The following is a 27,731-nucleotide window of genomic DNA, read 5'->3' as shown; positions in this document are numbered from 1 at the left end:
ATATCTGTATATCTGTATCAGCAACTCTGTGTCCCAACTGGCAGCGGCAAATGACCACCCACCAAGATTCAGGGTCTGTCTGAGGTTTTTCCTAGACACTGTTGCACCAAATTCTTGTTCTCGGGGGGTGTATATACTGTATACTATACTGTATATAGTGTGGTGTAGACCTACTTTATCTGTAAAGTGTTCTGAGATAACTCCTGTTGATATTGAATTGAAAGATAAGACAATACTTTGCATTGTTGCATTGGTATTAACAATTTAATAATGTCATAATGTATAAATTACAGGGGCCTTTATGTACTTTATACTTCAAGTACATTTAGCTGATATTAGATAATACTTCTAGGGTTTTGAACACAGGGCTTTTACTTTTAATGGAGCATTTTTGGATTGTGTGAAGAATCTGAATACTTCTTCCACCTCTGTTAGTAAGTGACTTTGAATGTAATAGCATGATCCGTTTTTGTAGTCCTGTAGATTACTGTATACCCTGGTGAAATATAATGTACTTTTTGAGGACTGTTTTATATATTTCTTGTGCTTGTTTTGTGTAGTAGAGGGATGTAGTTGCTAGAAGTGCAACAACATGCTTAAACATGTACATTTTTATGGAGAACCATGGGGCCTCAGTTTTTGTTCTTTAAGTAAAGTAAAACAGGATACAACAAGAACATATGCAATAAGTATTCTTTATTCACTTTAGTGTCTATCTTGTTTTATTTCCCTCCTTTAACTTGCTACCAGTTGCTTGTTTACTTTACCCAACTGTCCTCCTCTCCCTCACACTGTATTTCTCACCCTCATGCCATTTTCTCTTCCTTGAGCACTCTTTTCTCTCCAACTTCTTTCACCGAGAAACCAGAGCTGTCAAGACTTGCTGAGCTGAGCAAAGTCTAATTCTCACACAGCCCTGTTCCAGGGTGTGGCCCTCTGGGTGTGTGTTTGTGCATGTCATAATTTATGACTCACATCTGTGGATCTATGCAATATTTATCAACTATGTTTCTTTATGTGCCTGCATTTGAGTGTGTGTTGTCAAGCCGACATGAGTACACACACTGAGACGGGAACGTCATATGCATTCAGGTTGCACCTGGATTTTCTGCCCGACCTCACTGACATTGTAAATAAACAACTCAAACTTGTGCATGGATTTGGATCACTTTGAAACTAAAGTAAATTTCTGGTGTTTGTATATAAATGATTTACTGTGGCCCTTGATAATCTGAACATCTTTATTCCCTAAATGCAAAGTGGAGACAGGATTGTGAAACATTTGACAAGTTGTACAGTATTTACTTCAACCTTTTCTCCTTCTCCTTCTAAAACCCTTTTCCTTCAGCTTCCTGTTTCTCTCTCCATCCCTTTGTCCCTCCAAACATAAACATGATCACTGCATTTTAAGATAAATCAGAAAATGTAACCAAGCTTAAAAAAGAATATTTTTATTGCATAAAAATACAGACTACCAAAATAATCAATTCATACTACAGCAGAACAGCTGGGGGATTCCCACAAGGCGATGGATGTTAATAGAACATTCTCTGTAGCACATAATATAACCATACAGTGACTAATAATATCTGAAAAAGCTGGTGTTGACAAATTCATGCTCATATTTCACCTCACCTTTGAGACATAAAGACAAGTATAAATCTGCCTAAATCTCTACAGATTCTCATTTAAAACTTCCACCAATTCATAAAGTTATTTATGCAGCGGTTTTCTGTGTAAAAAAACTTGAAAGACTAAGATGAGATGAGTTTTGTGGACTTTGACTACTTCTCTAAGATCATTTATCACTTCTATTTTTTCATTCAACAGTTAAATGACATTTCCTCAGAACTCTTTAATACAATATAACAATATAGCTTGGTCTCATTTGGGCATGCATTTGGTCTTGGCATGAACAGAAATGTTGCTGTTGACTGGGATCAAGCGCGAGTAAGTAAAACCAGACTGACCAGTTCGATTGGAAATTCAACAAGACAACACTGAAGGAGCTAAGGCACAAGTTTTACACAAAGTATTTCAGAAGATTGTACACCTTGGTCTCACTGTCTCATCATACCGGCAGATAGTTAGCCAAAGAAGCATTATCAAGACTTATGAAGGCCTTTAGGAAATCCATGATTAGTCATCTATCTGTGACTAAAAATCTTGTTAAAAGGAAAGGCTTCTCTCTGAATGTACTACCTACTTCGAGGCAACAAGACATTAGAAACTCTTTTACACTTTTTCTAAATTTTCACGAGACAGATTAATGATCAAGCTCAATGGAAATTAATATAAATTTGCTTTTTAGTTTAGGAGGACAAAGAAAATATGACTGAATCCACCATCACACACTGTGTCTACTCATCGGGTGTATTATTATTAGTGTTCAGAACAGATACAAAAACAGCACAGCAAACTCCCACAGTTATACCCCTTTAGTAAGAAGTAAATGAAAATTTAAAAAAACTCTGGAGATAAACAGGAGATAATAATTATATTAAAAAAATGCATGGAAAAGATACTAATTCAACCTTTTAAACTAACATTCCATGTGTATACATTACATTCAGCTTCTGACTCAAAGCCCTTGCTTTTTTCATACTGCATACAGAATAAAAGACACACAATAAAGAAATGAGATAATTATAATTAACACATGGGAAAAAAGCAAAAGATGATTAATGATTCCTTTCGCATCCTGTGCAATTTTTAGTCTAAATTGCTCTTTCACTGAGGTTTATGGGAAATCTACGCTTTACACATAATTACATCCCTTAGGATAAGTACACTTTGGTGATCTTGCATTGAAAATATCAGGTAAAAAGTACAGTTAAAATGAGGAATAAATCTCATTCAAATGCAGAATATGAAAAAACAGCATGGTAAAAACTATTTTGTATGAAGCTGACTTAATCTAAAACAGAAGTCTGTACGTTAAAGCAGATGGCACATCCAATCACAGTCCACTTCCAGTAAGAATCACCCCTTGCTTCTGACTTTGCTCTTGGATGTTAGAGGATGGGTTTCCCACTGCTGAACTAAATCTAACTGAACTGAGATATTGTGAATCTTTGGTGAGATGGTGTAAAACTGTCTACAAATGTTCCGTGGCCAGCACAGATCCAGCTCAGAGTGGAAAGTGAAAATGTCTGTAATTGGGTGGTTGTGCAGGTTTAGTCTTTAAGCAGAGGAATAGATGTATTTGGTCTTGGCCAGGCCGCTCAGCTCATCCTCGTAGCGTGGCAGGCAGCAGAAGAGGACGGCACAGCCGATGCAGAGGATGGTGGCACCCCAGCCGAAGCCGTAGGCCCAGGTGTAGTAATAGTGGCCCTCAAAGATCAACTCATTAAATTTGCAGGGGTAGATGACCAGAGCGATGACCTGGAGAACCACTGCAAAGAGACAGAGAGAGGTGACATTATAGTCAGCCATGTAGCCGATCGGAAACTGACACTAACAACAGGGTGTGGAAAAAACCTTTACGTGTGTGTAAGAATTACATCAACATATTGATATCTGTGATATTGAGGCAAGTCAGTATTAGCAGACTGGGATCAGATCTGTCACTGATGGTTGCTTCTTACAATTAAGAATTATTCTCGAGAAAGGTGTGACACTGACTGTGACAGTAGCCCTCTAAGCCCTCAAGCAAAGGCAGAGCCGGCAGTGAGTCAGGTGTGATACTTCATCCTAACACAAACCTTTCTATTAATCACAGAGGTTTGATTTAATTAGAAACACCCTGACAATTCTTGCCATGTGAGGTCAGGAGTATGTCACTAGTGACCTGACAGGAGTTAAAAGGACTATAGTGACTTTAGTTTAGCCCATTTGCGACATATATTCCACATTACTGCTCACTATTTTCCAATAAAAAAGTGGTTTAGACTACAGTGAGTGCATTTCCAGACAGCCATTCCTTTCAGTTAAGGTGAGTATGGTATGAAAAGAAACCTTTTGAGACTTAAAAAAGATGCCCAAGCTGTAACTCACCAATTATTTTAACCATCATTTATGTTTTAACAGTCTCCATGCAACTTTAAATTACTGAGAAGCAAAAGAATGCCAGAATATTTTAAGTCAAACCTTAAAACCAATCTGACAAGCTGGTATAGGTCAGTCATTAGAAACCGTGCAGCCGAACGTTTGTCTAAATGCACAAAACTTTGTTCTAAAAATATCTGGATACATTTTGGTAATGTGCCTAGAATATTTTTCTATTTGAATGGATGGTGCAGCCATAAAAACATTGAGTCTTGCGTTTGAATATTTAATGCGATGTAAAAAGCTGCGGTGAAGCCCATTCAGAATATACTGTATGTGATACGGTCAAATAGTAAGAAGAAGAAATTCTTCATCAGTGTTATGGCACTTATTTGGAAAAAATTATAGCACTGCACTTTTATCACATTAACAAGCACTAATTAGATTTTTTTCAATAAACGTGGTACAATGATCTTGGATGATTCTTTAGATCAAAAGATTGCTGTGCTTTTGAGATGAAAGCACTACCGAGTGATACTGTAAGTATACTTCTAATCCAATTATTATTGTCTAATCTTTCTCCTTCTTTTTCTTACGAGATTCTGCTCAATACATGCCAAATTTCTCTATAGCTACAGCAGGGTGGAGCCAGTGCAATCAACGGCCTCTGGCACATTCAAAACAGACATCAAAGTACCTGGGAATTGTGAATCTAAATGTATCATATCGTGTGTCTGTCCCATGTTCTCAGACTCTCTATGGGGTGAGTCACTCACACAAACAGAATAAACCAGCTGTTTCCATGGTCACACCAAAAACCTTGCCCTTCCCTCCTCCCGTAGTGAACGTCTAACTCACTTTCTGTTCCCTCCACTCCCTTTTGACTCTTACTCTGCTTGTTTATGTGAAACCTTCGCACATCATTGTATTGTATCCACTCCTCCTTAAAATCTATCCCTTCTAAAGAAAGTTTGAATTGAACATTTCCTGGTTTTCTCTTTAATTCCTCTGTTACTACACATTCTGTTAGCCTTTGTCTCTCTGCCTTGCCTTGATATCTCATGCTCCCTCTCAGTCCGTCCCTCATTTCAAGGGTACATTTCAATGACTTTTAGTAATCATTTGTCATATTAAATGAAAGTCTGTATTTTTTTCAGCTGAGCATGACTGGCAAAGACACACAAAAAAAAGGCACAAAAATATATTCTACATGGACTTGTGAATTTATTTTAACAGTTAGATTCAGAAAAAAATATAAAAATAATACAATTTGCACTTCACTCGGACTAGGTATGAAAATTGCTATTTTGGTACAATCAAAATGTGCATGTAGCAACAAGAATTTAAACTTTTAATAAGAGAAAGTTTCAGATAGACCTGTTTACTTTAAATAGATAATTACTGATCAAATCCTTTTGAATTTAATTTCATGTATGGCTGCTTGTGTTTAAACAACACAACATTTAAAAAGGTGCTTGAAGCGATGTCACACGTGTTTTAGGTCAGAACATTTGTTGTCCCATACAGCAAACATTAGTGCTCAAAAGCACAGAATGGAGGGGGAGGGGATGGGAGGAGGAGGAGGGGCAAGCTAGTCTCATTTTGTTTGAAAATACTTCACAACGTCAACAAGAAGTAATGTCACCCAACTTCGCTTAGAGCACCTTTACACACCTTTTACTGGTGGTATCAAATCATAGAGACAGTTTAGGCTTTACCTACTGACTGAGGTTTGAGGTTCTGCGTCTTTGATTTCTGCCATCATCACCACACAAACAAATTTGGCTTGTGTGGCTTAAAACTTAAAAAAATATATTTTGAATAATTCAACAATGTGTCTGTCTCAAAACAATGTCCCAACCACAGTGTTATCCCCAGACCTTGCTATGAAGGGACTATTTCGTCAGTACAGAGCAGTCCCAGAGTAGGCCAGTTCAGCGCAAAAAGTGAGAAAATATTATTACAACCTTTGCCCTGAGGCTGTTTTCGGTAATTCCAGTTAAGTGGCCAAACCCTTTCAAATGCAAGCATAAACATGTTCTCTGAGGATGGAATATCAGTAGCGCTGAGACTTGAGGCGTCTTTGTTATCACTTTCAGTTAATCTTCTTCATGTGTTAATCTTTGTGTACTAACTGCTGATTTCTTTTTCTAACAAAGTACAACTGAAACAGGGGGATTTGAGTTATTATCTCTAACTGCCAACACCTGACTCTGCTCCAGACATCTCTAATATTCAACTTGGTAGTCAAACAAGATGATGTTTCTAATGTTTGCATTCGAGTTCGGCGTGCGTGTAGCTTACCAACAATGATCAACAGTGCTCCTATCAGGGGCAGAAGAGTGATGTTTAACGTGCAGCACAAAGCCACACAGGAGATGATGAAGGCGATGATGAGGATGATGAGGCCAATGATCATCAGAGCAGCAACTGCCTGGGCCCAAGCTGGAGTATGAACACAGACAAATACACATTAGTAAACAGTGTTCTTTGTGGTAAAGACGCAAATACAACATTATTTTTTTTTATAAAATAACTATAAATAAAACTAAAGATGATTTTAGGTAAGTGCATTACTAATACAGATTTTTTACATAGCACTTATTTTGCTCTTTTCTTGGTTATACTGCCATTTCCACTTTTTACACCCATTTTTGAGTCTTCTGTAATGCAATGTGTGTACACGGTCTTCAGCCATTGTTGCAGCTCTGATCGCTCTCACCTCAAACAGCATGGACTCATAAGGGCACATTCCAAAAAGTTAGTGAGTTTCAAGCTGATATGGAGAGTGAGAGAAAGGCCAGCTGTTGATTTGCTAGACAACTAAGAGAACCCTGCCACACCCATAACAACACTCTTCCCTCTCTTTGTCCTCAGAAACGTCTGGATCCATGGCCTCTATAATTACTGAGAAACCTTCACCGATACAGTCTGAAACAGGCAACTCCCATTGCGTGGTTGGAGATCTTTCGGTCAAAACACATATGAAATTCTTGACAGATTTTGAGCGTACTGCAGGTGAGATAAAATGGGTTTCAGTGTGGTAGTTGCTGCTGTATAGAGAGAAGATTTTACTGTGTGAAATAATCTCTGTTACGAAACATCGCATGCCTCTACAAACATATTTGCTTACGTGTTTATTGTGTTCCGACAGGTCTCAGAAGCCCGCAAAATTAAAAGATGCCGGCTGGATACCTGCCTATGCAGTTTTTCAACATGTAAACATGGAGGCATGGAAATTTCAAACAAACACTAACGCAGATAATCTTGACAGATTTTATAAAGTAAGACTACAGCCAAGCCCACGGTGTGCATTTTCAACATGCAGTCACACCCAATACACTGTTACTGGAACAACCAACACCCTAAATTGTTCACACTGTGTGTGTGCGTGTGTGGGTACGTATGACACAACAACTTGTTCAGCTGGTTCAATTTTCTCCCTGATGAAGACGCAGGAAGTAAAACCTATTGAACATTTTCATGATATAGTAACTGTCTGATTCTGTTTATTAGTGGTATTAGGTATTAGGGCTGTGCAATTAATCGAAATTTAATCGTGATTTTGATTTTGGTTCCCAATGATCACAAAAACAAAATAATTGAGAAAAACGATTATTTAGCTCATAACGTTTTGCAATAAACTCTTATTTTCTCTTGTGTTCTGAATGTAAAAATAAAGTTTAAATAGAAAAGGTATTAAGGCAAAGTTCACAGTTAAATGTGCTTTTTCACTGTTGATTTCTTTAACTTCTTCCACTGTTTTGTTTTACAATATCTTTCCAGAAGTCAACGCGTAATCATGTTACATTTTTGGGATTTCAATATTGACAGTAAAATAATCGTGATTATATATTTTTTTCCATAATCCTTAGCCCTTTTAGGTATAAGATTATGACACAATGTAAATGTATGTCATCAGCCCAGAGTAAACTCAAGCAATGTCGTGTACCATTTTGTTTTGTTTTAATTATCCTTCTTCAAGGTTAGATTGTCCATCAATATAACATGTAGATGATAACAGCCTTTCCCACAAAACATGAACGCCACATACTAGTGACCATATAATGGAAACCGGCATATCATGAAACCTCACTGCAGATTTAGTCCGATATTTTCTGTTTAAAGCTTAACGATGTTGTTGTTCTCCCAAAATGAAAACCAAATGCTGAACATAATTATCTTACCATTCCAGCATTCTCTGGTTTTGTGACACAGCCATAATCCATCTTCTGCATTGCGGTGTGTTTAAAAATTATTTTTATTTTGTAAAAGTGGTAGGATGTTTGTGCTCTTAAATAGATACAGTGTTTTAACATTTGAACTTAAGCTAAAACATGCATGTGGACATGTGAGCGGTTAAATCACAGTTAAAATGCGGATATTCATGGACAAAAGAAAGACAGGAAAGAGTTCTATTGCTGTCTATTGTTCTGTTGTCTCCATATAAAATATACAGTATATGTCTACATTATATGTATAATGTACTACAGTGTGGCATTGTTGTGCTGTGTCCTCAGGCTTGTGTGTTAAGCTGGTGAATGTTCTGCACTTAACACTGCTGCCTGTCCTGGTCACTCATACTTAATGGCATCCAGCTGTTTAACATCTGCTTTCCTTTTTTGATTAAAACTACAGAGAGTGGGCTGATACTCTTACACTCCTACACATGAATATGTTCTCAACTGCAGCTTTAGGCTCTCATGATATCTACAAATGCAAAAAACACACTAACTCTCCCATTGTTTAAAGCCACAGTCATGACAAATGTGTTTGTTCTACAACTGTGGAGTTTCCTTTTAAACATTAGCCCTGGTCTTACATTCAAGGAAAATATTCATCAAACCTCTAAGAAAAAGGTTTTACACTGGCTGCAGGGATCAACCTGACAACCTGTGTTTTCCTTGAAAAGACTTGAGTGGTACTCTCTGGAAACACAGTGCCAATGTTTCAATTCATACTTTACAAAGCGCTTTTTTTCTAACTACTTGCTTGGTTAAAAAAATAAATCTTTTAAGTATTCAATCAAATCTCCCATGATGGTTTACAGTAGTTTTCAAGGTTAGGTTTAAATAATTAGTCGATTGACCAAAAATGAAATTGGAAACTGTATTGAGTAATCATTTTAAGTCATTTTACTAAGAAAACAATTCCAAAAATGTTCTTGTTTCAGCCACTCAAATGTGAGAATCTACTACTTTTTTGGTCATGCATGACAGTAAACTATAGAAATGTTATATTGTGGTATCAGTATATCGTGGGATACATTTTTAGAAAATTCAAATTGAAAAGAATACACTGACTGGAAGTCTTTTTTTTTGCTTAATCCAGTAATTTAGATCAAGGATTTTTTTTGCCTAAACTGCATTTAGGCAAAAAACATATTACATTTTTCAGCTGTCAAATTAATGGAAATTTGGTCGACTGGAATATCGTCACATCACCCTTCAATGATTGAGTTATAATTATTTGTTCATACTTGTGGCCAACAACACGCTCATGCCAGTACATGAAAACATGTTTTTTCCTGCAGTTCCTCTGAATACAGCTTCCCAACAATTACTGGGAGTGGCCTTAAGAACATGACAGGGAGTCTGTTTGGTCCGATGCCAATATTCAGTATTCACATCCGCACATACCAGCAGTACTGGTGATGTCTGTTTCCCCAGTTTTCAGTTCTCCAACATATTCCCAGTAGCATTTAGACCAGAGCCGTGGCCTAAGATTGCTCAGAGGAACCTCTGGGCAAAAATGAATCAGAGATTCAGCCAGAAGTTTTTTTTGTTAGCTGTAGTTGTCTTTCCTACTGAGACAGGGCCAAAACAGTAGCAAAGAACAGCTCAGACAAAGAAAAAACTACTCCATCTGAAACTTCAAATGAGAGCAGAAAATACCTGAAAAATACTTTTTACATTATGGAAAATAAACAAAGATAATTGTGTTTTAGCCTCTTTGGTTCCCTTTTGTATCTGTCTAAACTGCTGCTGTCACTGAGCCATAACTACTATAGTACTACTGTAATTAGTACACGAGGGCTGCAACTACTGATTACCTTCTCAATTAATCAGAAATTAATCAAAAACAGTAAAAAAGGAGACATCATTAAATGTCTTGTTTACAGTCCAAATCCTCCCGGAATTTAATTTGCTATCATGTTAGACCCAGAGAAGCAGCAAATTATCACATTTGAGAACCTGGAAACCATCAAATCTTTGCTGTTTTTGTTAAAAAAAAAAAAAAAGACCAAAACATTGATCAAAACATCTGCCGATTGATTATCTTTCAAACGATTAATCAATTAAATCAATGTTAACTAAAATAATTACATGTATTAGAGCTTATTAGAGGTTATCAAAGACTCACTTCACTCCCAGTCAGCCTTGAGGTCGACATTTGACAGGCGAGCACTCAGGTTATTTAATGACTTAAAAGAATACAGAGCTTCTAGCATCCATAGATATCAACCCCAAAATATTTAGGAATGTTAGGTCATTAGAGCTCTGATAGACGCATTCATACATTGCCCATGTCTCAGAGAACATATTTTAAAGAACACAATATGGAGCTAAGTTCCATTAGCATTGCAAGCCGACTCCCACAGAGTCTGATAAGAGCAACAATGCAGTCTTTGTTGCTGAATGTGGGTGTAGAGTAACACAAATACAACCTGAGGAGGAGAGAGTAAGAGAAAAAAAAGTCTGCTCTGTTACAGTTATTGTTTAACATAACTCCATGTGTCTGTGAGTTAATGTGTTTTTGGCTGGACCGCGACACTGAAAGAAAATCTTATTAGCAGTTTGTCTATAAACAGACACATTTGTGTTAACAGGTCTGAAAGACAGACATCTTTAGGACTGCGTCTCGTCATTCAGGAGCGTAGGTCACAAGTTATTTAAAATATCCTAAATCTGCCTGAGGTGTTCTGTGAGTTCTGGTTCTCGTTTGCCCCCAGCAAACAGGTCCAAACTCTCTGTGAGCACTTTTACTAGAATTAAGTGTTTTTAAAGCTCAATGATGTTCGTACAAAGGGACATCTCAGATGTTTTATTATTATTCGTGGTATTAGAAGTAGTTGCCTTAAAAGTACTACACTACACTGTGCTCATTGTACAGTACTGGGAGGTATTGGGGTCAGCAAGGTAGAACATAAGTAGCTGTAGTAGCAGCATACATGTCCTGCTTTCTTGCCTGTAAAAACAATACTTTTATAAAAGTACAGCATAAACACAGCAACGGGACGACTTCCTGTATAGGCTGCTGGCTGTTATTGGGCTGGGCCGCTGTCACAGTTTCACAAGATTTTATCCAGCGTGTTATTTAACCATTCTGATATGGCACTGGCCTACCGCTCATATTAAATCACTATATTAAAATCAGATTAAAGAAGAAAAAGGTCCATATTTCCTGGCAGTGGGAGGTTTCAGAGCAGCTATGAGTATGCATTCCAATCTATAGGAGGACTTTTTGCTTGAAAAGTATTTTGACAGGTAGGCTAGAGACAGGTGTCAAATTGAAATAGATTCTTTAATTGGCTCTAACTGCACAGTGTCAGCATGGAGAGTTCCTCTTTAAAAGGTTTCTTTCAGTTTTTTTTTGTTGGAGCCATTAATGTTGGCTGCCATTGAAGCCCATTGAAACACTGTACAGTATGTGATACTGGGCTACACAACTAAAGTTATAACTTCAAAAGAGGCATGCCAAATTCAAAGTTAACTTGGAGAAGAGGCTGTTGGGGCTTTTTCTACCGCACCCTCCCTACTATTTTCTCGACAAAAAGCGGGCCAATCGAGACCAAAGTTCAGTCCGCCTGACCGACTCAGAGTGTTGTAGGCCTCAGTCCTCCACTCTGCCCTCAGCCTGGAGTTTTTGGTTGTAGTCGGAGGTCGAGTCCTTCAAGTTACAACATGTGAATGTTGAATTTTACACCCCAGTGACACATACACAGACTCAGGTAATGTTACCACTGGCTGTATTAGCTCATGCGCTCTCTTTTCCATGCCATTCGCTCTCTTATTGCTCAGCAGGACCTGGATTATGTTTCATGTGTAGTGTAAGCTGACACTTACGGAACTCCATGAGCGACTTGCAGTCCCAGTTGTCATTCCTGCCTCGGCACTGTTTCCACATATTGGCATAGTGAGACTTGGCGTCCTCGTCCTCGACCCATCCCGAGGTAGCGGCGATGGCGATGATGTCAAAAATAATAGCGAAGAGCAGCAGCAGGGGCACGATCCACCTGCATCGGGGGTAGGCGATCCCACAGCGAAACATGACCCACGATCGGATTGTGGAGCGGGTTAGAGAGAAGAACGATCTGTGAGCGAAACACTGTGCAGCGGTGTAGTCCGTCCGATTATATAGCCTAGTGTCCTGTGCGTCTTTGCGCAAAGAGTGTCAGTAGGTGAGGTGTGGAACTAGACGAAAACGCCCTACCGAGTGTGTGTCATGCAACCTGTTTTGGGACCTAAGGGTTGGGCTTGTCTGGCAACAGGAGCTGAATCAGGCCCAGCCCCGTTTACTGTGTCATATTACACCCAGAAAAAACGCCAACTGTTGATGCGGCTGTTTCACCTGGACCCTGACTCCCAGCATTGAGTTTAGATAATATAAAAAATTTAGTAATTTAATTAGGTTGAGGAGTACAACAGGTAAGGGTTAGTGAGTGGGCGGGGTGTGAGAGGAAAGAAGAGAAAGGCGAAAGATACATAAGATGATGCGCTACATAAAGTTACCACAAGATGGCAGCCCAGCTCACTCTAACAACAAGAAAACCCATATGAATTATTTACAAAATTATTGTAAGCTATTTCTCCAGTTCTCTCTTTACAGTAGAGGCCAATATATATATTTTGAACCATGTACATCTCACATGTAGTGACTTGGGCTTAATATAATATCACTTGATATATAATATCATAATCCTTTAGATTCTGTGGTTCAAGAAATATGTGTCCTGCAACGCCCTGCTACACCCTGATACGCCATGAACTACTACAACTAATTTTGTAGTCATAGTTCCATTATCATTATTGTGGCTATAATTGCCACTGCTCATCACACCCCTGACCGGCACTGTCAGACAACCGCCTACCACTGGGGCTGTTCGAGGTTTCTCCCTAAAAGGGAGTTTTTTCTCGCCACTGTTGCCATGCTTTCTTGGGGGAATTACTGGAATTGTTGGGTCTTTGTAAATTATAGAGTGTGGTCTAGATCTACTCTGTCTGCAAAGTGTCTTGATTCTTTTTTAAGCTTAGATTTAAAAGACGCCATTGACTCATTCTCCCATATTTGTTTTATTTCTTAATGTTTTGATTTGGAGTGACTTTATTGTTGATGATGTATGTTATTATGCCACCCATAGGCACCTAGACAACTGCATCAACGCTGTCTTTACATTGAGGATCACAATGGAAAACAGTCTTAACATGTGTGTGACTTGCATTCATCTCTCTCTCATTGTGTCAACTAAACTAAACTAAAGAAGAAAAAAACATAAATGGAAAACCTGAATAATCTTTTGCACACACTTCACACACTTTGGTTTTGCTGATTCAAGTGCAATAACTTTATTAGCTTCTAACTGCAGACACAAGGCACTTGACCCGCCTACCAATTAATTATCTGCATGACACGTGCAGATGTTTGCCAGCAAGACACAGAGGGTAACTCAATGATGATGTGAATCAAATGCTCACCATACGTCAAATCACTTCACCACCTAAAGGGAGAATTTGGTGTTGGCACTCTCTACCACCATGAAAACACCAAATGAGGGAAAATCATCAGAGACTAAATACGTGGTGCTTCATAACAGTGAATAACAGAACTCTCACGACATGTTGACTGATTATACTGGGAGAAAGGTGACACTTTCTGATTCACAGCTTTAAGCCCTTCTATATAAAAAAAAACCTGACGCAATATCTTAAAAAAAACAGTAAGAGCCCACAGAGTCTCTCGCTAATTCAAGAAAAAACTGTCACCAGATGACATCATCAATTTGAGTGCTGTGATGTCCACAGTGGGGAGACAGTGGTCTGGGTTTGTAGATGTCACATTTTCTGTCAACAACAATTCAAATAGCACAATGTTAATTTGTTTATTTAGGTGGATGTTCCTTTTAATACTAAGAGTAGCTGTTACTGTAAGCAAGACCTTGTGTTAGATGTCAGGCAAGAGATCAACCAGCTTACATAAATTGTTCTTTGAAAGAAGAGCTTAGAGTAGAAGTACAGTACATAGTTGTGTTTTTGTCTGTGTATAAGATACAATACAGGTTGAATAAGCAAATACTATTGTAAAATAATACAGCATTTTCCACAGAACACATAGTGATAAAGTTTTGAGATCTTAAATCCACCGCTTGTGTAAAAGTTGTATTCCAAGGACATATTTGTTTTTGAAATAATGTTCCCTTGATCTCGTCTTCAGTCAACACTTCACAGGCTTTATGTCATCTAGTATATCACTCTGTCATCCGCTCTTCCTGCTTCCGTCCTCGCTTCCGCTCAACACAATGCCGGGAATCCCACTGTAAGAAATCTATCCAATCTTTATCTAAACAGTAGCCTGGCTGGTTTCAGTTGCTGTATGCTGGTACAGGTGGTGTTTTCAGGCTTCATTTGTTCCATTTATTTTGCTGACAGGCTTATGCATTATCTGTTTACCCCACACCTTTTTACCTGTTATGCTCTGCTTTCTTCTTTTTGTCTGTGTCCCCAGCTTGCTGTTAGCCTCATGTCTATTATTTTAATGTCATACTAGTAGCAATCTGACTAGTAAGGCTTCTTCATACACAACCTTTAAACCAGCATGTTTATGCACACAGACAAGCTTAAATACTGATTAAATGGTGGTTTTAATTGAGTGGGCCGAGGTTAGCTTCAGAGGGACTGAAATGTCAATAAGGGTATGAGCGTCGGAATTAGTCAGATGCTGTTGTTGACGTTGCAATTGTAAGAAAACGGTTTTTCACAGTTTTCTGCTCCCAACAGCGTTAATTATTTACAACCTTGATCCTATAGAGTTAAGTACAGTCTGAGAAGAAAACACAGAGCAAGCACTTCCTTATTTTCCTGATCCAATTGCAGTTTTTGCCAGTCCACTGTAAAACTTTGGGTGTAACATCTCTCCATCTCCCGATCCCCCCGTTGAGATGACTTGCAATCTCATGGGATAGCGATGTCCCGGCTCACTCTTCTGCTGGAGTCCTGGCATAGAACAACCAACCTGTACAAGTTCAGTATGACCACCAGGAAGTTCTTGATCGCAAAGAACACCAACATCTGGTGGAAGACTTCGAAGTAGGTCATAACCGTGAGCCTGACCACCAGGAAAGGCCCGTCCTGGATAAACAAGGCCTCCAAGATGCTCCACATGTCCGTGCTGTGGTTAGTCAAGAGGGACGGCTCCTGGACCCCATGCTCACCCTCACTGTCTGGCTTTGAGTTCACCACTTATTAAAATAAAGAGACAAAAAACAGAAGGGGAGAGACAGAAGAAGAAACTGTTTGTTTAGTTGTTTTAACCATAGAAAGTATGTGATACATGTGATAGAATGGAAAGCTCCAGTAAAGCTGGACAGTGTAGTGAGAAATATAAACAACAATACAGTCATTTAATCTACCTTAATTGATAACAGATTTAATGCAACGCCCTGGAGAGCACGCTTAGTGACCCGAATCAAACACACCCACAACGATACGTCCCCAACAGCAGACCACAGGTGCAGAGACGGAGTGGCAATTGGGAGAGTTGGGACTTTTCCCGTTGGGCCCGTAGTGTTTTAAGGCCGCGAGGGCCGGTCTGATAATAGTCATGCATGGCAAGTTATTAGCAACTCCATCCGGCGGCCTGTTAATACTTCGAGCAAAGTTTCATGTACGAGTCTCATTCATTCAAGCCTTCTTAGTGTTTTAAAAATAGCGATGTTGATGCGATCATAGTAGTGTATGGGGCGCCGTTTGTAAAGCGGCTCGTGCTGAAAATAACAGCAACATTTTGTCCCTTAGCTTTAAATAAGTTTAAATAACTGATATGAATTTTGAGGGTCACTTTCTTGCACATTTACAACATATTTTGTCAACTTGGAAATTTTTAAATAGTTAAATCCAATATTAAATGTTACACCTAAAGGTTAAATGTAAAATCTATATGCTAAACTAAATCTAATGTTAAATCTAAATCTAAATGTTAAATCTAATCTAAATCTAAATGTTAATCTAATATAAATATCTAATATGTTAAATCTAATCTAAATCTAAATGTTAAATCTAATATAAACAATCAAATTTTAAATCTAAATCTAAATCTAATGTTAAATCTAATATTAAATCTAAATCTAAATTTTAAATCTAAATCTAAATGTTAAATCAAACTAAATCTAAATGTTATCTAAATATAATCTAAATCTAAAGTTAAATCTAAATCTAAATGTTAAATCTATCTAAATCTAAATGTTAAATCTAATGTTTCGGGTGAAACTAATATTTAGCTAATATGCAAATTAATGTCGTGTACCGGAAGTACCAAATAAAAGCTCGAGGGGTCAGTGTATGTTTATAGTGTCAAAAACGAATAAAAATCCCTCATCGGATATGGACTCTTGAACTTGGATAACCGTGAAAATAACTACCTAAAATAATAAACACAGTTGGGGAAAACTGTATTTGAAGAGTACTTTGAGTTTTTAGTGTCACTTTTATGAATGGTGTGGGAATTATAGCCACTATAGCCAGCCACGGGGGGGCTCACTTTGACTGGTCTGTCACGTTCGCTTGCATTAACGTCAGCGACTATCCCCGCCCGCCCCCACAAGGCACTGACAAGACACTGCGAAATGTCCAACGAATCAGCGTTAGCCGAGAACATCGGCAGAGGGCGTCCCGTGGCTGTACAAACTATTATCAACAGCGACAGCAACAGCCTCGGGCCACCGCAGCCACCTCGGTAAGCAGTGTTCCAAATCACGGAGCTAGCATTGTCTTGTTGTCAGGTAGTAGCAAATCTCAACTGGCTAGCTACCGTTAGCTAGTTTAGTTAAGTTAGCCTTGACAACAGGTTGCTAGCTCCGTATTTGGAAAACATGCTTACCGGTGGCCTGCGGTGGCCCTGAGGCTGTTGCTGTCGCTGTTGATAAGTTTGTTCAGCCACCGGACGGCTCTGCCGATGTTCTCGGCTAACGCTGATTCGTTAGACATTACGCAAGTGACCATGGCCAACGTACCGTGCCTTGTCGGGGCGGGGCGGGGATAGGCTCTTGCTGACGTTATGCAGCGAACGTGACAGACCAGTCAAAGAGCACCCCCCCCCCGTGGCTGGCTATAGTGGCTATAATTCCCACACCATTCATAAAAGTGCACACTAAAAACTCAAAGTACTCTTCAAATAAGTTTTCCCCAACTGTGTTTATTATTTTAGGTAGTTATTTTCACGGTTACCAAGTTCAAGATCCATATCTCCGATGAGAGGATTTATATTCGTTATTTGACACTAAACATACACTGACCTCCTCGAGCTTTTATTTTGGTACTTCCGGTTACCGACATTAATTGCATATTAGCTAAATATTGTTTCACCCGAATTTAGATTTAACTTAGATTTAGATTAATTTTAGATTTATTTAGATTATTTAGATTTAAATTTAGATTTATTTACATTTAGATTTAGATTTACTATTTAGATTTAACTTTATATTTGATTTGAAATTTAATTTAATTTAGATTTAATATTTAGATTTAACATTTAGATTTAGATTTAGATTTAATTTAGAATTTAGATTTACTATTTAGATTTACATTTAGATTTAGATTTAGATTTAACATTTAATTTAGATTTAACTTTAGATTTAGATTTAACATTTAGATTTAGATTTAGCATATAGATTTAACATTTAACATTTGTGTAACATTTAATATTGGATTTAACTATTTAATATTTCCAAGTTGACAATATTGTTGTAAATGTGCAAGAAATGACCCTCAAAATTTCATACCAGTTATTTAAACATTATTTAAAGCTAAATGTGACCAAATGTTGCTGTTATTTTCAGCACGAGCCGCTTTACAAACGGCGCCCCATAGTAGTGCCCCTAGCTCTCCCATTCAAAAGGCCATTTGAACAAAAGCGAAAATATCGTGAATCTTAAAAGTGGCGCTTACATCCTAATTATGCTTTTAAACAAAAGTTCGACTGGGTTACATTCACAAAAAGACCCTAGGTTGCATTTTAGCGAGTGTTATGCTTTAATAGCCAACAGGTATTGTGCTAATCCATAAAAAGACCAGTGCAAAATGAGCAGCAGGATGACAGGACTACTGTTTGATGACAAAAACATTGTCACAGATTGGGACAGTGGTTAAAGCAGGCTTTTCCCAACTACGGCAGCTAGCCAAAATAAAGCTGATTCTTACTAAGCAGCACTTTGAGACAGTAATCCACGCCTTTGTGACCACTCGTTAGGATTACTGTAACACCCTATGTGTAGGCATCAGTGCCTCATCTGTTGGTCTCATCTGCAAATTGCTGCGGCACGTCTTTTAACTGGAGCAGGTAAATATGAGCACATTACCTCCACTGGCTGTCCGTATATTTTAAGATCCATTTTAAAATTAACTTGTTTAAATCCCTAAAATGGTCTGGCCCCATCCTACCTGTCCAAGCTGCTTCACCCCTACACACCAACCCCTCACTCAGGTCAGCTGAACAAGCAACCGAGTGTCCTTAAAACGAAATGGAAACTTAGGGGATGTGCCATTTGCTGTGGCAGCTCCAAAAACATGGAATGACCTACCTCTGCCTATTTTGGCGTTTTTCCACTGCTGGTAACGGCTCGCCTCGGCTCGGCTCGCCTCGGCTCGGCTCGCCTCGGCTCGGCTCGGCTCGGCTCGCCTCGGCTCGCCTCGGCCCATTATTCATCCGTTTTCCATTGCAGATTGAGTAAAGCCTCAGCGTGGCTGGTCACTATAGCAACGCATGATGACGTAATTTTCAGCGCGACTCACAACAGCACGTCGGCTACCTGCCGCAGCCAGAAGAAATGTTTTGTTTCAAAAGAAGCTGAAGGAAGCAACAAAAATCACCGCTAAAAAAAACAGGAGTTTGGGAATTCTGACGGAGTTCAGACGTCGACATGACGGTTGTTCGCCGACACAAAAGGGTAAGTTACGTTTCCTGGTAACGTTAGCTAACATTTGCATGTGTTCCGCGTCGCAGTCAGTATTTACTATACGCTATATAAAGCACATGAACTTTAGCACCATGATTACACACCAAAACATGTTTGCTGTGGACTGTTTGTGTTTCAGAGCATTCACGCTTAGCAAAATCGCCGCCGCAGACCGTCTGGTGGGCGATGTCTGACCGGTGAGATCTCTGGTTCTGACCTGCTGGGCTTCGTATAATCTTTATCAGAGTGACGGAGAAGCTTATGACAACGACTGGGATGCATCTGGGCCAGCAGAGCCGGGGGGGGAACACTGTCACAGGGTGCAGAGGAAGAAGACCGGGAAGTTTGGGAGGGTTTGATGCGCTACTTGAAAAGCTAAATAAAAACGTTTGTTATATATATTGTCTTGTTTTTTAAAGTAACAGTGTGCAATATTGGAGCCGCTAGTAGCCCGAACAGTTGAAAAGTGAGGATAGTGCAGAGAGTGGATAATCTGTCGGTGTCGGGCTTGATTTGTTTTAAATGTCCCGTTTGTTCTGGAAACACACTCTGCACTCTTGTTTGCTAAAAACGCAGTCATAAGTGATGATTCTCTCCGACCAACCAGCAGTCTGCAGGTTTCCACGTCACCTTTTGGTATCGCCTCGGCTCGCTTGGAACCTCGAACCTACGACTTTTTTTCGTAATGGAAAACCAAAAAAAGCGAGTAGAGCCGAGGCGAGTCGAGTAGATACCCCGCAGTGGAAAACCCCCATTAGACAGGCATCCTCACTGTCTAATTTTAAATCTCTTCATCTCTTCTTCTTTAAATGTGAAATGTTTTACATGTTTTAAATGACTTCTACTTGGTTCTGTAGAGCACCTTGTGGGACGTTGGTTGCTTTTTAAAGTGCTTTAGTAATAACTTTGATTGATTGACTATAATCCCTCCTTTTGTTTTTTATCTAAGTACATTTTTACACCAGTTTTACTAAAAAATAGTAAATATCTATCTATAGTAACAGTACTGGAGTGCAATATTCTAGTACTCTTTCCATCAATGATGAACATGCTGCAGCAGTATGTCAACACGTTCACTGTTTACATGGCCTTCAAGCATACACTCAAAGACACGCCCACACGAGCAGACACAAACAAACTGCACAGACTAAAGGAAAAGCAGCTTCATTTGTAAACACAAAAGAGTACTGTGCATTTAAGCTCTAATTCCCCTAATGCATTATGACGGTAAAGCTACACATGAAAGTATCATTATCACGAATCCCAACATCTTTTTGTAAATTATTAATTGTTGTTAATAATTTAGATAATTAGTGGGAGTTGTCTATTCCGAGAACAAAGTTGTGCTGTTTCTAATCACGTTATAATGTTTTGTCTTTCTTTCTTTTTTCTTTAATGAAACACTATCCTTTGTTCCCTCAGACTTGGGCAGGTGGGTTGACATTTTTCCCAGTATAATACGTTGCAGACATTGAAGACATCTATGAGTTGGGTATTGCCTTAATGGCTTTCTCTTATCAGCCAAGTTGAGAAATGGAGACTTTGTCAATCCAAATCTACTTATATAATGAACATGTAAGACTGGATTTCCTCCTAAAGACTGGGGAAGTGAAAACAGATCTTTGGGTTAAAATTTGACAAAGCTGAAGGTCGAGGAGCAAGGGATTTCAGCTAAACTACTTTCCACTAAAACTCACAGCACTGGCCTGGATGCTGCTGACTAAATAGATTGTTTGGATCGTCCCACACTGGGAAGAGGTTATGTTCAACAAAACACACCTGTATCTGCATTAATAAGCACCCAAGTTATCTGTGTAAGACACTAACTGACCAGCCAGATGCAAGGGGAACTGCAGCATGCTCCAGGTCCATACAGCTAAGATGATGTAGACCATCTGATGACTGTTCTCTCTGGAAAAGACACATAGAAAATATAGTCAATGTCAGTCCTGCGAGTTTCAATAAATGTTAATGGGAGGCTGCTTATTTCATGTATTAACTGGATTGATATAATGTTGTGATTTGGGGACACAGATTAGGTGACTTCACCTTAAAAGCGTTGCATTGTTTATACATGCCGTAAGTGTGAACTTATATAATGCATCACAGAGTATAGGACACATTCATAACTAACAAGCAACGTGATTAGCCACCCACTTGACATCTGACAGCGTCTCACTAGTAAATTCAAGAATGTCTGCCGCAGTGCCAACAAAAATTAGGAGAAGCTGTGAGAGCTCGTCTCGCGTGACTCCGCCTCCCAGCGGGAGGAGCCACTTCCCAATGATGAGGAGGATGAGCAGGATCTGATGGAGAGCCAGGATCCAGTCGTTGGAACAGACAGCCGATAACACCTGGTCAAAATTCTGGCAAAGAAAGAGAGATTGAAAGTTATTTCTTTGTCAATAACTTAAGGGTTTTTCTTATGTTCCCTTAGTATGCAGCTTTAGCATTCAGCTCATGCAATGCAATGCTACATGTTTCTGGTAGACATTCTTGTGGCAAATGACACAAATACATACTTGAATCTTTAAAAAAAAAGGTTTCAGAATTTCCTAAGACATTGTAGTTAAGGAAAAAGTGCATACAAAAGTGCAGTTGTTAGGGACTTTTTTCAGCTTGGTGTGCTAGTGAGTAGATCTACAGTGTTAATGGCAATGATCACAGTTCAACAATGTGGCTCATTATAGGTCTATGACACATTGTAATGAGCTATCAGACTATGACAGCACATATTGTACCAGCATCAATGCATTGTTCCTTTTTTAAATGACAAAAAAAGAAATGCTGAATTTCACCAGACTTACTGGTATCCTTCAACGACGCCATTGTGTTGCACAATGTGAACTTTGTGTTTCTGACTGAAACACAGTAAAGAGCTGAGGCATGCAGCCAGCTTACGGAAGTGTGCCCCAACACATATTAGCTTTCTAACTCTCCTGGGCCAATGGGTGAGGTGGTGGTCCAGCTGTAGTTTATTTAAGCCGTTTAAAATGCTCCCCACTAACGGTTATGGCCACACAGGTTTTCAGTATCTTATGTTTGTTAGTATTGGCAAAAAGTCTCAGACCTCTGGACATAGTAAATTGTTTTGCTTACTATGCTGCTTTGCGGTTTGCATTTCTAAGTCTATTCTTAGGTCTCTCTTCATCTGAAGCAAAGCAAAAAGACGTCTTTCCCTGTGACATCCGGTGGCAGTCAGATCAGGGTGAACGCAACATTTGTGTTCTTATTGATTTAAATGCTGCTGTTGATACTGTTAGTCAAAATACTTTCACTAATTTGTCAGATAACACGTACAGCGGGTGATTTTCTTCCTACTTATGACACTGCAAGTTCTTTGTATCTATTTCTGGTTGTTTGACTAGGTTTTTTCTGACCTGTGGAGTACCTCAAGAGTCAATTCTTGGACCTACATGCTGCTGGCACGCTATTCATTTCTTATCATTCCTGGTGATATCCAGTTTTTGTGTTTTTAAAGCCTGGTATCTCAAGTTTGCTATAATTGTCTTGCTGAAGTCAGTGCCTGGATAACTCATTGTTTTCTTTTATTAAATCACAACAAAACAATGATGATAGTGAACATTGTGAAGTTACATACTTGTGAAATTCAAAGCAATACCACAGGAGCATTCAAGCATGATATAAATAAAAACGGATGGCGCAAGTGTTGCATCCTAAATGTATACTCTCGATGAGGATGCCTGAATTGCTTTGTACTGAAACAGTTATTATAATAGACAAATAAATAACAAGGATTGTATAAACTGTGGAGAAACTTCTAAAATTTGATCAAACTAAAATGTCTTGTAGGTTTTTTTTAGTCTATCTTCCATGCAAAAGAGGAGAGTGTTTGGACAAATCAAAAATCATCCTTGATCCTTTAATTAGCCCAATTGGCTGACTCTTTAAGTTCTGGTGAACTTGGCTGACAATCTCTATCAGTTTATGGAAAGAGGGCAGCTGTTCTCAGAATCCAGGCCTGTATTTGTGGGAAGATTCTTTGTCTCTCCCATTGGTGGATTATTTCTGAATGATTCAACCCCTGGGGCTGCATCTGGGTTTCCTATCTTCTAATGTTCATGTCTTTCTCTTCTGCATTCATTTCAAAGAAATAATCAGGGAATCTGTCCAAAACTCCACTCCTAAATCACTGAGTTATTCTCTGCAGGGATTTCAAACTGCCCCGATGCTGGTTTGTCAGAAATAGGATTTAGATAACCACCTCAAACAAGTACAGTCTTAAACACTTTGTCACTGAAGAGGTTGCTTTCATATAGAGTTTGGCCTTGAATACGGTTGAGAGCCGGCGGAGTATCTTAGAGGATACAGTTGCAAAGTATTTTCCAAGTGACAGTTAGGGTCCAAAATGTACTTTTTTGTCCACCAGCCAATAGTGATTAAATATTCAAATTTTACCAGCCTGTTTAAATTCTGTTGGATTATTTTGTTGCTTTTTTTATTCTCGGGTATGTTTTTGTTCCACATATTGTGTGTTATCCAGTCTGCAGTGTACACTCGTGATTTAAAAGAAAAACGTATTCGGAAAAGAAAAAAAAAACCTTGATCATCTTTGTTACCCTTGTTCCTTTCTGTTCTTTGTGGGCATATCATAAAATGTTATACAAGGCATTTGAAATGAATCTTTTCAGTCCGTCACTCTTACCTTCAGGTAGTCCTGGTATGTGAGGTTTCCGTTCCCCAGGGTCTTGTTCAGAGTGATCACTTTTCGCAGATTATCCCATGAATCCAGCTTTTTGCACTGAAAACAGTTGAAAGTGGCTTTTTTTGGTAAAGTTAAAAACGAAAAACTTAAAAGTGAATGCAGAAATTGAAGGAATCAATAAATGAAAGAATAATAAGTTGTAGCTATGTATGCAAAGAGATAGAGTTTTGCAACCCCCCCCCCACTCACCAACATCCGTCATCACATTACATGTTGGGAAAATATAAGAACTGTCATTTTAAACACTGATTGAGTATTTGTGTTTCTGGCGTGAAGTACCTGAGGGTCGCTGGCTTTGTCCTGCTGGTGGTGGAGCTCCAGGATCCAGATGGAGGGAATGATACTTATGAGAAACAGAAAGATAGGAGGAGAAAACCTGCAAGACAACCAACCCAACTTTAGCAACACAACTTCATAAAGATGTAATACAAACCTTAATTCCATGTTAAAAGTCAAGCATTAAGAAGTTATATAATTTTGGAAGCTAGGTTAATAAATATTACAATTGTTTAGAGCTGAACCGATTAGTCAATTGATCATTGAATCAACTGACTAATAGACTATTGAACTTTGAATTTTAACCATTCAAGCAAAAATGCCAACAATATATACAAATATGAAGATGTGCAGTCTTAAATACAATACATTTGGGTTTCAGACTGTAATATTTGAAGATAACTTTTTAAAAACTATTTCCTGATCTTTTTAAAAACCGAAACATTAATTAAGAGAAAAACCATGAAAAATTGATAATAAAAACCGTCAGTTGGATCCCTAATGTTATTGTCATTTTGCTTTAATTTTACTATACGTCAAGTTTCTCCCCTACACAAATCAACGCTTCTCATAAGGCTTGATAACTAAACAGAATCACAAAACAGATGTTTTGGACATCTCTCAGCATTGAAGAGGAAATTAATGGGTGGATGTTTTGTTTCATTAAAAAAATCACAATCAGACATACCGGTCAAAAGTTTGGGGTCACTTAGAAATTTCCATGGCACTCCATTATAGACAGAATGAGATCAGTTGCATTGCTTTTTTTAACCAGGGCAGCAGTTTTCAGATTACATTATATGTTTACATAATTGCTAAAGGGTTCTCAAATGTTTTTCTAGTTAGTTCTTTTTTTAAAATGATATCAGATTAGTTAACAGAATGTGCCTTTGGAACATTGAAAGAATGGTTGTGGATAATGGGCAATGTAGATATTACGTTAAAGATCAGCCACCCAATCAGATCAGCTGGTATTCTGTCTATAACGGAGTGGTATGGAAATTTGTAAGTGACCCCAAACTTTTGTAGTGTGTTGCATGATTAAATAAAAATGCCTGCTGTCATTGAAGGTTCAACAACAAAAAACACTGAGCAATGTCCACAGATTAAATTTAGACATGGAGGAAGTTTGTTGGGCTGAGTAAATTAAATTGTTACTGTTCCTTTTTTGTGCTATTTTTACTGCCAGACTCTATCAGACAATCACAGCGGAAGAACTAGCAGGATACAGGGAATTAAGGGCGGTGGGGGAAGGGATCAAAACAGGCAGAAAATGACAAAAGCTTAATTTATTCATGCAATGCCTACTTTTCAAATATTCTGCAAAACCAATATAAACCAGGTAGTTGAGAATAATTTTACACACAAAAATAAATAGAGTAGCCAACATTAAATTGAACTCAAGCCAAATGAAATAATGTAATAATAATATATTTAGTTTCTACGTGCACCATCCTACCATTTGTAATCTTTTCCTTTTCGACTCTTTAGCGTTATTGTCATTTCAATGACAAGCGGCAGAAACAGGCAGGTCAGGAACCAGTAACTGTAATCTTTCTTCACCCATGTCACCCTCCAGACGCCGGTCAGAGAGACGAGGATAAATAACGCTCTGGTAATAATGGCACATATGAACTTCAACATGCTGGCTGGTTGCAGGTCGGTATTGTGCACCACAGATTTCCCCGTTATTCCTGAAAGTTAAAATCCTAGAGAGAGCCGTACGTGGTTGCAGCTTCAAAAGGGCTGACTTCAAAAGTGACCTAAAACTGTTGAATGTAGTTTTTCGAAAAAGTGGCCAAAGTTTAAGCCCCGCCTTAGAAAGAAAGGCCAGTCCAGATTTACCTGACAGGGGACCAGATGGTGGACAGCGATGGCGCTGCAGGACTCAATTGGGTGCTGCTGTTACAGGTTACATGGCAAAGAAAACTGTCTCAGTGAGCTTATTCAGAATGTATTCAATTATTTATGATTTATGACAACAACAACTCTGAATGTACAGAAGAGGGCAGCCTCTCATCGTTCATTCACCAGGAGTTATAACATGAAGCGCACTTCCTCTTCTGCTGAATCTTACGACCTCAGACTGTACCGTAACGTAGCCCGTAATGACTAATAGTAGCCTACTGCGCATGATCATTTCCAGTGTAGCTGATTTATTTCAGTGTCAGGGCTCGAGTCGACAGTAACGTTGCCCTTGGCAACCATCACCTTTTCAGTGTTTTTTTAATATATAAAAACAAATGAAACGTACTAAACTAATTCTAATTCAAAAGAAGTTTCAATATTTTATTTACCTTATACCTTCTTGCGCACACAACATTTCAGCTGTTGTGAGACTACTTTCCACACACGCGCGTTTGCCGTGAGAAGATAGCTACAGGCAAAGTTTTCTGTTCACGTTAGCTGCATATAAAATCCGGTTACCGGTGCCCGGTAACTACCGATACAGCTCATGCATAAAACCGGTAAACCTCGTGTTGCAAAGTTATTGTAAAATACACTTTTCTTATCGGTTTACTCTTTTAACAGCAAATTTACTGGTGAAATAAGTAATTTATTGTTAAAAGATATGATCACATTTTGAATAATCATTTAAATCCCCCATTTTTTGTGCTGATCTGAAAATTGGTCTGATCCCTGTTTCCCTTGAGGGATTATATTGCAAGCCATTATCTCATCGTTTCATTCAATTGCGTGGTATAGTTACATAATAAATGAATTGCATTTAAAACATGGCAACTTCGGCAACCATCAGCTGATACCTGGTTGCCAAGCAACTTTAAAAAGTTAGTGTTGAGCCCTGAGTGAAATCACGTGGATCTGGTGGTGGACAAAGTAGGCTAGATAATATAGGCCTAATTTGAGTTAAATTAAAGTGAGTCTTGAAATTAAAAAAAAAAAAAAAATTACAAAGTTGCCTACAGATTCATTATTAGCATAATGCTCCTAAAGTATCAAAGGTGAAAAGTCTGTCACATTACTATTAAATTGTTGGATTATTAAAACTGATTTTGATGCATTTTGCGGTTGCTGGTCACGGTGGAGCTTATTTCAACTATTGTGTAGACTATAAGATAGTTTACCGTAAGTTGTTGTACAACTGTAGTAAACTATTGTGTAATAATTGTGTAACAATACATGTCATTCTATTTACAAAATAAGATGTACTTGTTTTCAGTTTTAAAATCTGAATCTGAAATGTAAAATAACTACAGTATATCTAAGGTATATGAAGCTAACATACTGTAATTCAGACTTTGAATTATGTTTATATACAGCGGCTTGCCTAAGTTTGCACACCCATGCTAAAGTTGATTAAAAAGAGGAATACAAAAATATTTTAGGAAATTGATCTTAACGCCTTAATTCAAAACAATTAGGAAAATCCAACCTTTTAATGACACCAATTTTCTTTGTGAATGAATAATGTATTGTAAATAAATAAATGTTCTTCCTTAAAATACAGGGGGCATAGGTATACACACCCCTATGTTAAATTCCCATAGAGGCAGGCACATTTGTATTATTAAAGGCTAATTATTTCCTGCATCCAGGATACTATGCATCCTGACT

At 38.4% G+C, this 27,731-nt stretch overlaps 2 protein-coding genes across 2 annotated transcripts; both read right to left on the bottom strand.

Moving 5' to 3' along the window:
• Positions 1-1,430: 1,430 nt before the first annotated feature.
• perp (p53 apoptosis effector related to pmp22) lies at positions 1,431-12,457 on the bottom strand. The gene is made up of 3 exons (XM_032541000.1): positions 12,054-12,457; positions 6,292-6,432; positions 1,431-3,395 (listed from the first exon to the last, which is right to left on the bottom strand). Exons 1-3 carry the CDS (start codon positions 12,256-12,258, stop codon positions 3,184-3,186), a joined length of 558 nt encoding a protein of 185 aa, XP_032396891.1. The 5' UTR covers positions 12,259-12,457; the 3' UTR covers positions 1,431-3,183.
• Positions 12,458-14,072: 1,615 nt separating this feature from the next.
• On the bottom strand, positions 14,073-26,018 carry LOC116705107 (transmembrane protein 26). Its single transcript, XM_032540991.1, has 7 exons — positions 25,840-26,018; positions 25,615-25,804; positions 24,159-24,255; positions 23,820-23,915; positions 21,311-21,519; positions 20,985-21,064; positions 14,073-15,442 (listed from the first exon to the last, which is right to left on the bottom strand). Exons 2-7 carry the CDS (start codon positions 25,797-25,799, stop codon positions 15,156-15,158), a joined length of 954 nt encoding a protein of 317 aa, XP_032396882.1. The 5' UTR covers positions 25,800-25,804; positions 25,840-26,018; the 3' UTR covers positions 14,073-15,155.
• Positions 26,019-27,731: the final 1,713 nt, after the last annotated feature.

The sequence above is a fragment of the Etheostoma spectabile genome, chromosome 17, assembly GCF_008692095.1.
Source record: "Etheostoma spectabile isolate EspeVRDwgs_2016 chromosome 17, UIUC_Espe_1.0, whole genome shotgun sequence".
NCBI classification, from domain to species: Eukaryota; Metazoa; Chordata; class Actinopteri; order Perciformes; family Percidae; genus Etheostoma; species Etheostoma spectabile.
Note: the sequence above shows the minus strand (reverse complement) of the source record. Positions and strands in the feature narration are given on the sequence as shown.

What these genes read in the sequence shown, in the direction of transcription:
- perp (XM_032541000.1), bottom strand. Translation starts at nt 12,258, where the DNA reads ATGTTTCGCTGTGGGATCGCCTACCCCCGATGCAGGTGGATCGTGCCC. An exon ending in CAAGTCGCTCATGGAGTTCC is followed by an intron (nt 6,433 to 12,053) that starts GTAAGTGTCAGC and finishes TTCATACTCCAG; the next exon opens with CTTGGGCCCAGGCAGTTGCT. An exon ending in AGCACTGTTGATCATTGTTG is followed by an intron (nt 3,396 to 6,291) that starts GTAAGCTACACG and finishes GTCTCTTTGCAG; the next exon opens with TGGTTCTCCAGGTCATCGCT.
- LOC116705107 (XM_032540991.1), bottom strand. Translation starts at nt 25,799, where the DNA reads ATGTTGAAGTTCATATGTGCCATTATTACCAGAGCGTTATTTATCCTC. An exon ending in AAAGGAAAAGATTACAAATG is followed by an intron (nt 24,256 to 25,614) that starts GTAGGATGGTGC and finishes GTTGTCTTGCAG; the next exon opens with GTTTTCTCCTCCTATCTTTC. An exon ending in GTTCCCCTTGCATCTGGCTG is followed by an intron (nt 15,443 to 20,984) that starts GTCAGTTAGTGT and finishes TATTTTAATAAG; the next exon opens with TGGTGAACTCAAAGCCAGAC.